General features: G+C 44.1%; 1 protein-coding gene across 2 annotated transcripts in view; it reads left to right on the forward strand.

Annotated features, from left to right (window-relative positions):
- Positions 1-75: 75 nt before the first annotated feature.
- MTURN (maturin, neural progenitor differentiation regulator homolog) overlaps positions 76-9,688 on the forward strand; it is an 11,776-nt gene continuing 2,163 nt past the window's right edge. The window contains exons 1-2 of one of the 2 annotated variants that reach the window (XM_017734553.1): positions 76-1,549; positions 5,190-5,312. In XM_017734553.1, the coding sequence (XP_017590042.1) occupies positions 1,298-1,549; positions 5,190-5,312 (375 nt within the window). In that variant the 5' untranslated portion in view covers positions 76-1,297. The other variant, XM_017734554.1, reaches the window with a different exon arrangement.

Raw genomic sequence — 9,688 nt, forward strand, 5'->3', positions numbered from 1 at the left:
CCCCCCGCCGCTCCCCCGGGACCGCCGCGGGATCCGTGCAGGTGCCGGCCGGGCGCCGCCGCGCCCCCTCCCCGCCGCCCCTCGCGGAGTTCAGCGCCGAGTTTGTGCGGAAAAGGCTCCGGCACCACAACCCATGCCTTTGGGAAGGGTCGGGGGGTGCTTTTCCCCTCGGCCAGACCCTCCGGGTGGTGAGCAGGAGTGCAGGAAGTCACCGAAAAGCGGCACCTCGCCACGGGGTTTGTAAGCTGCCAAGTGCCAGTTAACTTCAGTGAAAGGATTTTGGTTTGCTTTTTTTAACAAAACAGCTCCTAGCACAGACCGTTATGGTAGGAATGTTGTAGGTTCTTGCCTTCACGGAGCAAGTTTCATCCCTCCACCTGCTTGACAAATGTTCACTAATTCCCTTTCCAACAGGTAAGTGCCGAGTGTGCCCATTTGACAGATGGGTCCATGGAAACAAAGAGCGGTGGAGTGACTTCTCCAGGACCACAGATCCCAGCGAGCAGGACATTTACTTATTGTGTCGAGTAGATAGATGATCATGCTGAATTATGAAAGAAGTTATCTGGAGTTTAGTTATGCATCTGTCCAGGGATACATGAGACCTTCAGATGCAGCAGTGGGGTAACTCAAGGTGTCGATTCTCTCAGTCCTCTGTGGGAATAGCTCTGCACATCCATCTTCCCAGCACCTCTGAGCCTGTCAGACCGCAGTGCTCGTTCCTCTCTAGAGATGCCTGTGTCCAGAAAGGTCCATGCCTGCTGCACTCCTAAGCAGGAATATGTCTGAATCCAGGGCAGCACTAGGCTAAAACTGTGGTTGGACACTAATGATATTGGAAATTGCAAAGAGAGTCCATTTATTTTTCTTAGACATGTATTGTTTCTTTATACACTGCTCAATAATTGAGTGAACTCTTTCAAACAAAGTCTAGTCAAGTTCAAAAAAATCTTAAGCCATTTTGGACCCTATTCCAATGCTGGCCTTTTTCTTTTTTTGAGTTTGATATCACATTTTCCCTTTTTTTTTTTTTTTTTTTTAATATTTTCATTCCAGGGTTGCTGTGGGAAGGACTCCCTGCCCAGAGTCACCACTAGTAAAATGGAGCAAAGGGCTGACTCCTGTCAAATGTGGAACATAAGCAGTGGAAAACTAGAAGCAGTGTTTTATTCTGTCTTTTTTAGCCTTATTAGTTGAGGAATTTTTTGTAATGATAATACTTTTAAGACTGGCAGATAGGTGTCATTCTTAATTCTTTAAAGAGATGGTGTCTCTTTAATATGCTTAAGATCCACTAATGATTAGATTCTCCAGCATCCTGTTTCCTGCTCCTAGTGCACTGTGGGACTTAATTTCTGCTCCCAGCTTGATTATCTTGTTTTTTTGCAGTCACTTTTTTTTTTTTATGTTCCAGATTATAACTTTCCTTTCTATGTGCAATTACAGGCTAAAGTTTATTTTAAGGAGACTTAATACAAGCCAAGGGACTGATTATCATTTGCACTTTAAGCCTTGTTGCATGGCTCCTTTAACACAGTGGAGTGTGAAAGTGAGTAAATATAAACGGAATTCACAGTGACACACTTTTCAGCCTTTTTGCACCCTGTGCCTCCTATAAAGGAGCCTTGCATTTAATAAGCATCTGATGCCTGGTATTCTTGTTCTTTCTTTACGTACTCATTTCATAATGATGCGACTTAAAAAGCTATGTAGGAGGTGCCAGAGAATTCCATGATAACCCACTTGTAAGGAGGAAATGATGAGCATGATGAACTTAAAAGGAAGGAGGAGAGGAGAAAAATGTGGAAAGGTTGCCAAAATGCAATCTGGGGGAAAATAACACTGAATTTTGTCTGAAATCAGAGATCTCAGATCACAACAATCTAATATTTTTCATTTCCTGAAAAGATATCTTTAGGCTAGGCTTTTAACATGCTAGGGATGCAGGAGACCCATGTAGATGCTTATTGGAATTTTCAGTACCACCTGGACACTAAAACTCTCTGAATCAGCATTTTAGATAGCTGAACTATCTATAATTCAGCTCCTGATGCTCCTGGGGTTCTCAAGAAATTAATTGGACTTGTGTAGCCGTAATCAAGGAGAGTGAGGGCTGTGATGCTAAGTCTGTCATTTGTTTTGTCACCATGTTATTACTGGTATTCAAAGTAACTGATAAAATAAATAAAAATATGATGCCATCTTGCTGCAAGATTTTCTGAAAATATTTCAGAACAGAGTTAGTGGGTCTGAATATTTTATGCAAGTCGAATTATCCCCACAAATAAAACGTTTTGCTGCCATGCACAAGTGGGCTGCTTAGAAAAAGGTGGGCCAGCAAGTGATTCTGTCATGCAGCTACACTGAGTCATCTAAAGGTGTGAGGGAAAGCAAACCCCTCCAGATGTAGCCCTGTTGATTTCCTCAGCTATGTGCTATGTGTAGATGCTGAACTAAATAATTCAACCGTGATCCTAGGCCAGCTGAGGTGGAAATTAGTGGCTGTGTGCTTTTGTAGTGACACAAAGCAACTGTGAGCAAAACTGAGCAAGCTTGGAAAACACATACTCCAATGATGAGGTTAATATTTTTTTAATTGCACAGCTACAGCCAGGCACTGTGGTCCACCAGTTTGCCAGCAGCCCCCTTCTCCCACTGCAGAGAGATCCTCAGGCACTGGGTTTTCCAGGAAAAGCATCTCTGTATATGCAGCCTTACTGAACTTTCTAAGCAGGAGCTGAATCCTCAAATTACGTTTGTTTTTATTTTGAAAGGCCGAAATTCCTTTTGCAGGTTCCTCTGGAGATGGGTGAGTCAGTACTGAGACAGTTCCTGCGCTGCCTGGGTGCAGCACTGAACCACCACAGAGAGCTGTAGATGCAGCTGAACCTACAGGCGTTACAACCCTGGTTTTTGTTATGGTTGAGGTTCATGAGGGAAAAGATTAAATCAACCCATTTCTGAATGAGATGCATGCACTAATGGCACGTGAAACTTTTTGTAGTGCAGTTTGTTGCTGCAGTCAGCATTTAAAATCCTCTGCAGATGGGAAGATTTTTGGAATCCTTACTTGCTAGTTGTCCTATGATGCTATGCAAAACAATGTCGTCAAAAGCTCAGTGATCAGGTTATTCTCTCTAGGTTTTTCCCTTATGCTAGATCATCTTATTCTGCCTACTGCTGACAAATTCACACTGGAGTCTAAAATGTGGTGGAGCTTGAAAAGAGATTGTAAAAACATGATAGGACAACATGGAGTTAACTTTCCCTGGGGAACAAACCTGCTATTACTTATTAAAGGGCAGGGCCTGATTTTCTTTTATGTGGAAGCTGCTGTGTATAGCTCTGGTAGTCAAAAGAAGCCACAATTTAAACAAGAATGAGGATCTCAGCAGTCATAATCATTTTATATACATAAACAATTGCAACAGGTTTAGCACGAGCCAGGAATTGCCAAGCTGCAACATTCAGCTCTGAAGGAGTAACTAAATAGTTATTACTAACCCCAAGTATGAAGAAATCATGGGCCAGACTTCCAAAACCTTCTCCAATGGCTGTTCTTAAAATGTGATTTGGAAGTGTTCATTCTGATTTCACTTCATGTACCTTCTGCCTTTTTAGGCCATAGAAATCACAAAGTGCAGACTTTTTTTCTGCTTTTTTTTCTTGTAAACAGAAGCTGAGATTTAGTTGTATATTTATAGGATTGCAAGGCCCATGACTCTTAAGATGGCATGAAGTATCATGAGACTTGTGGTATGTGTGTATGAGAGTTGGCAAGACTGTAAAGAACTTATTTTTATTGCCAGAATGGTTAAGAGATGACTTCGGTTATAAGGAAAGAGCAGAACCTACTCAGCAATTCAGGGCTGCTTTCATAACAAAACATTTCACTATGTTTATGCTTGTAAAGTGCAACAAGCAGTGAAGAAAATGTAGGTCAAGTGAGGTTCATAGCAAAGCAGTTACAGGTTTTATCTTAAAGGTGCAGTTTAGGTGATGTTAAATACTGCTCTCTTGTTAAGTGCAAAACTGCATCCCTGGCAGGTACTCACCGCTGAAGAGGAAGGCACCATGCAAGCCTTGTGCTAGGGATTGAAACATCTGTTGTTTTGAGCCTTTCCCTGAATATTAGTTAAGCTTCGGAGAGATCCTCCTCTTTCCTTGTTTGAGCATAACCTGCTGTTTATAGCAAGTAAAAGGGTACTTTGGGGAAAAGAGCTGCTGTGCAAAAAGAGAGGTACAAGAGTCTCAAACCAATTTGGCAGTATTGCACTTCTCTATGTGGCAGGCTGCCTAAGACAGTCCCATGCACGAAGTCTTCCGACAGAAGGTGTTTAAGGTGATGCATTAGCTTGTGCCCTTGCGCACAGGAAGAATTGTTGCCTGGGTGCTCCCTCCATCGCTTGCCAGATCTCTTTCAAAGAACCTCCTTGCAGCAGAATAAACATCAGTTTTGAGAGAGGCTTCACAGAGTAAGGCTGGGGAACCAGCATCTCCAAAGCAGGAGTAAGACAAGAGGAAGATCTCAAATGGGTTTAACGTGCCTGCCTCGGAAGGGAAGATCAGGTTCCAGGGGGAGTAAATCTCAAAACAGGGTGGGAGGCTCAAAGCATCAGGATGCTGTGAGTGCCCAAACATCTCTCTTGGCTCTGTGTCTAGCCTGCAGGCGGATTTTGCATCTTTTCTTCTGCACTGTCGAGAGAATTACACATCAAGTTCCACCTCCAGGGTTGCATCATATTTGCACTAACGCCAGGAAGACAAAGAGATGCTTTAGCTCTTCCTGAGGGCTTCGCTGCAGCAGGTGATGCAGAAAAAGAGAAAACCCAGCATGGCTTCCAGGTCTGAGCAGGGCTGATGTTAAACCAAAAAGCACCTTTATAGGTAAAATGTGCGTGTGCAAAGTGTGTGTACCCTTCATGGCTGGTGCAACCATGAGGCATTTCCACTTCTGGATCGATTTCCCTATTTTCTGATGCATCATGTTAATAAAATCCAGGTTCCTCCTCAAAAACGTGGCTTCTGAAGCGGCCTGCAATGCCTGTCCCCAGGGCGGATCTGAACTGCAGGAGGCTCAGTGTACTTTGGCAGATGTTTACAACATGTCACCTTATGAAATCACATGGAAAGGTTGGCGTGAATTCCTGTTAATGCCTTTCCTTTCTTGTGTTGCTGTTGGCTTTCAGCACGTGTGGAGCGAAAGTGAGGACTGCTTACCTTTTCTGCAGCTCGCACAGGATTACATCTCCTCCTGTGGGAAAAAGACACTCCATGAAATATTGGAAAAAGTCTTCAAATCCTTCAGACCTGTAAGTGCTTTTTTTTTTTTTTTCCCCTTCTAAACATTGACAGTTACCTGTGACTTTTAATGGGACAGCACTGGATAGAGCATGGTGTTTTTTCTTTTCCAGAGATTTACATCTCCAGTTAGCTGCCTGGGTACAGGAGTGTTAGCACTTAAGCTACCATCAGGCAATTGGAAATTGTTTCTTGGAAGTCAGCTGCCTCTTTATTTCCATCTCTGTGTTTGAGAGGATGAGATTCCTGTGCGGGATGGGAGGCCAACTGGTGTGTCAGCCGGTGGCAGCGGGCAGGGACTCGCGTCCTGCTGATGCAGCGCTGACTCCGAGGAACAGGATACGAGTCAGCGCTGTGGGACTTTGTGGCACAGTTGTTTCCTGGCACTGGAATTGGGGAGTTTTGCAAGGATATGAACAGCAAGAGTAAACCTCTGGGAAGCTGGAAGAATGGTCTCTCCTCAGGGTGGTTTATTTTATTTTATGGTTGGGGGTTTTTTCTCCCCAAGTGATGTAGATTTGCTATTAGGATGGTTGCCACTTGGTATTTGCAAATGCTGGTTTGGTCACTGCTTGAGAAGAAGTTGGAACAGAAGCTGGGTTTTGTGGGGAGGGGGCCTGTATTTTTCTGTTTTGCTACTACTCAGCTTTCTCTGTCCTTGTTTAACACTAAGATTTTTGCCAAAGCCTGGATTTCATCAGGGCGAGGTGTCTTAGGCTGGCCATTGTCCTTCATTTTTGCCAAATGCTCCCTTTAAACAGACTCTCCTTTTGAATGCTCGGGTTTGGCTAAGGGCTTGGTGCAAAGCAGGGTGAAGGTTTGTAGCCAGAGCCGTTCTCTCGTGATGTTCATGAGAAAGTTCACCAAGGGGCGTTTTTATACTCAAATGAAAATGTAGACCTTTTCCCTCCTGTATTTTTCTGTGTGACTGGTTGAGAAGACTGGAAATGTATCCCAAGTATTTAGTGCAAAAGGAAGGGCTTGGAGCACCGATAGGAGAACACTGGCCCTCCCTGTGTTACACCCTTGCAATGGTTTGCAAGGATCGCCACAGCTGGTCGACATAAAAGAGCATCATTTTAAAGAATCCTCTGAGAGGCTAGAAATAAATAGAACAGATGTACACTTTTCTTAGAAAGGACTAGAAATCTGATCTGTCACTACAGCTGCTTGTAATTGTGAAAACATACAAAAAATATGTTTCCTGGAACAGTATTGGGCTCTAGGATATTCATAGATGTTTTCTCCTGCTCAGGGAAGCTGTGCCTTTGATGAGAAACTTCCATTGGTTTAACTAAAGAGGACTTCAAAAAGACTTAATTAAATTGGTACAGGTTACTTATTTCATTTAAACCACATTTATTCCAGCATAGCTTAAGTTACTGAGAAATTTACTTCAAACCAAGTTGAGCTACTCTTTAGAATAAAAAGGTCCGAAGCACGGGGGACCGTTATGCTCATGTAGCCTGGGCCCTTCATTAATACATCACATTTCACCTCATGATGCCCACAACCGAGCACATAAATTGAGATTGAACTAGAATATGTCCTTTCCAAAGACACCCACTCTTGGTGTAAAGTCTTCAGGTGACTTAAAGGATACACCACTGCTGGGCACTTTTTCTTCTCGTGGCTAGTTATTGTGCTCTGAATAACTCTTTTGTTTACAATCTGCATTTTTCTAGTTTTGCTTCTTAGCTGTTGAATTTCATTTTGCTTTTGTTTGCTCAAAAATGGTGTCCTCAGCTGCCAGAGACCTCTTGTAGACTGTAATCAAATACCTCTTCATTTTCTCTTGGATATACCACAGAGATTGTTTCTCAGATTCTCCTTTGACCTAGTATTGAGAGGTCTGCATCAGCATAACAAAACTGGGTTTATCATTTGAGGTATGGCTGTGTGTGGACAAGTCTAATAAGGAATGTATTGACATTCTTCCCTCGTTGTAACTTTTAAAAATAGCACATACATGGGAGGAAAGATTTTAAAAATTGAATGGTGTTACAATAGATGTACGGAAACAGTTATTTTGCACCCTCAGGCTTTTGCCAGAACAAAACCACTTTTCTCCAGTATTGAGAAATTATTTCCTTGGCATCACTTCACACTGTCTCCCGTCCTTTCTCTGCTGGACCCGTTTTACCAATGAGACCACCTTGCTCTCAGCTTCAAGGCAACAGTGCATTTGCAGGGCATTTCTTCTCCTCTATCCCAAGCAAGTCAGCTGACAGAGACCAGTCTGGCAAACTCCAGTTTGAAAAATGGCAGTTTAGGAAAAAACTACAACTGAAGGTCAGACTGAGCTTTTGCGAAGTATCTCGTGGTCCTGGCTCTCAGTCTGGGACACTGGGGACCAGGTTTTTAGCAGGTGCTTTCTAAGCACCTTCTGAAAGTCTTCTCTGTTTTGGTATTCCCAGTGGACATCCATGATTATTAGACAGTTCTGAAATTCTTTGTTGGGGTCCTTTGAAGGGAAATATTTAGAAGAGAACAGTGGCAGTGCATCTGCAGCTTTCCACGCCCTTGTGCACAGCATGATCATCTGCCTTCCCATAACTGAGGGCTCCAAAAACAACTTCTTCCAGTAACTCAGCTCAGCCCTGCTCTGCATGTTCATGATAACAGCCCAGCCATGTCTCCACGAGCTTACCCTGGGGCTGTGGAGGGGGAAGGGACTGGCTTCTCATGCTGCTGAGCCCTGTGTTTTGGAGACAGTGAGAACGCGAATGCCCAGCAGTTGTCATCCCTCTCAGTGAGAGACGGAGAATTCCCTCTGCTTGCCAGTCTTCCCTGGAAGGCAATGAGGGTGGTCTAGGTCTGCTCACTGCTCTCAGGCATCTCTCCCTAATGTTTTAGGGGCCTAAGCACAGTGCCAAGCAGGATCTTTAATTAGACAAAGCTTTTAAAAAGTGCTAGTTTGCCTGCAACAACTAAACCACACCTCTAAGTTCTGCTTTTGACAAGGTCAAGGTGTTTCTTTCCTGAAGGTGGTGAGGGGCATATTGTCTCTACCCATTACTGCCTTCCTGGGTCAGTTTCTACAAAACTCTGTGATTTGCCTTATCCACTTGTTCGGAGAGCATCCAAGAGTGCTAGACACCATGAAGGTACATGATATCAACCAATATGACTGGGCTCGAATACTGTTATTTGCCTCAAAGCATCCCGTCTCCTCCCATGCCTTGGTCTCTGTGGTGTCAGAGGTGCCATGCTCTGGTGCTAGGAGGTGCCCATGCTGGTGTTTTTAAGCATATCTGCCTGGAGACTAAGTCCTTCCCACAGGGATTCAACAGAACTGTGTTATCTCTAGTGTAGCATCGCATGGACCACTAAAGCTCAGTCTTGTACTTGGTTTATTTTTCAGTGTGCTTGTGTGCCAGCTTTTAGTAGGAGACAGCGTCACTCTTCTTCCGTGAGTTAGTAACTACTAGGTTATTTGTAAAATCAGGGCACTTTGAAAGAGTTAAGACAGACAAATATAAGAAACGCCTGAGGGACATCACACCAACTGGCAAAGTTTGCAGGAAACCAAGGCATGAGTCATACAATTCAGCAGCAAATTCTAGGGGTCCCATACTGAGCTCATCTTCAGCCTGAAAAGCCTGCATCTGAAGTGGGGAGTCTGCAGTGTGAAAGCCATTTATGCCATATTCACTGAATTCATGCATATCCCAGTGACCTTTCCTTTACCTCCATATGGGTAGTTTGGCCAGCAGAAATAAATAGCTGTAGTTCAGGCAATGCTGCTGGTTGTTATCCTCCCTCCCTCCTCACCATGCCCATGACCACCTCCTAGCCATGCATCACAGCCTGGCAGTTTTGTTCCCCTTGGCTTTTCTGCTGATGGATCAGCTCTTTCTTTCTACCCCGTTTTTCTGTTTTATCTCTTTTCTCCTTGTTTTCCTCTCTAGTTAAGTCCTTTCAAGTCTGCTGCATAGCTGATAATATATGAAGCAGCTATGGACTAGAAGCAGAAACTAGTGTGTGTGAAAGAAGACAAGGTGGGAATCAGTAGGGTCAGCCCAAGCCATCTTCGTCATCTTATTTTGTCCTTATCTTTTGTGCAGTGTCCTTCTGTTTTGTCCCAATGTTTATAGAGCTCCCCGTGCTTTGGACCCTGATCCTCCCTCCTTTTGTTGAAGGTGTGGGCAGATTTATCATTGCAGTCCAGAGAGCAGTAAGGGGTTAACAGTGGTGAGGGACCACCATAATCCTGTGGGAAGCAACAGGATGTGACACCTAAAAGCAAGACCTTTGTGGTCCTTGTTGCCTGGGAGGCTCGTAAAATGTCTGCAAGAGAATAAAACTGCATCTCCATTGGAGGAGCCTCCCATCCCATCCCATCCCATCCCATCCCATCCCATCCCATCCCATCCCATCCCATCCC

Source organism: Corvus brachyrhynchos, unplaced genomic scaffold, assembly GCF_000691975.1.
Source record: "Corvus brachyrhynchos isolate BGI_N302 unplaced genomic scaffold, ASM69197v1 scaffold94, whole genome shotgun sequence".
NCBI classification, from domain to species: Eukaryota; Metazoa; Chordata; class Aves; order Passeriformes; family Corvidae; genus Corvus; species Corvus brachyrhynchos.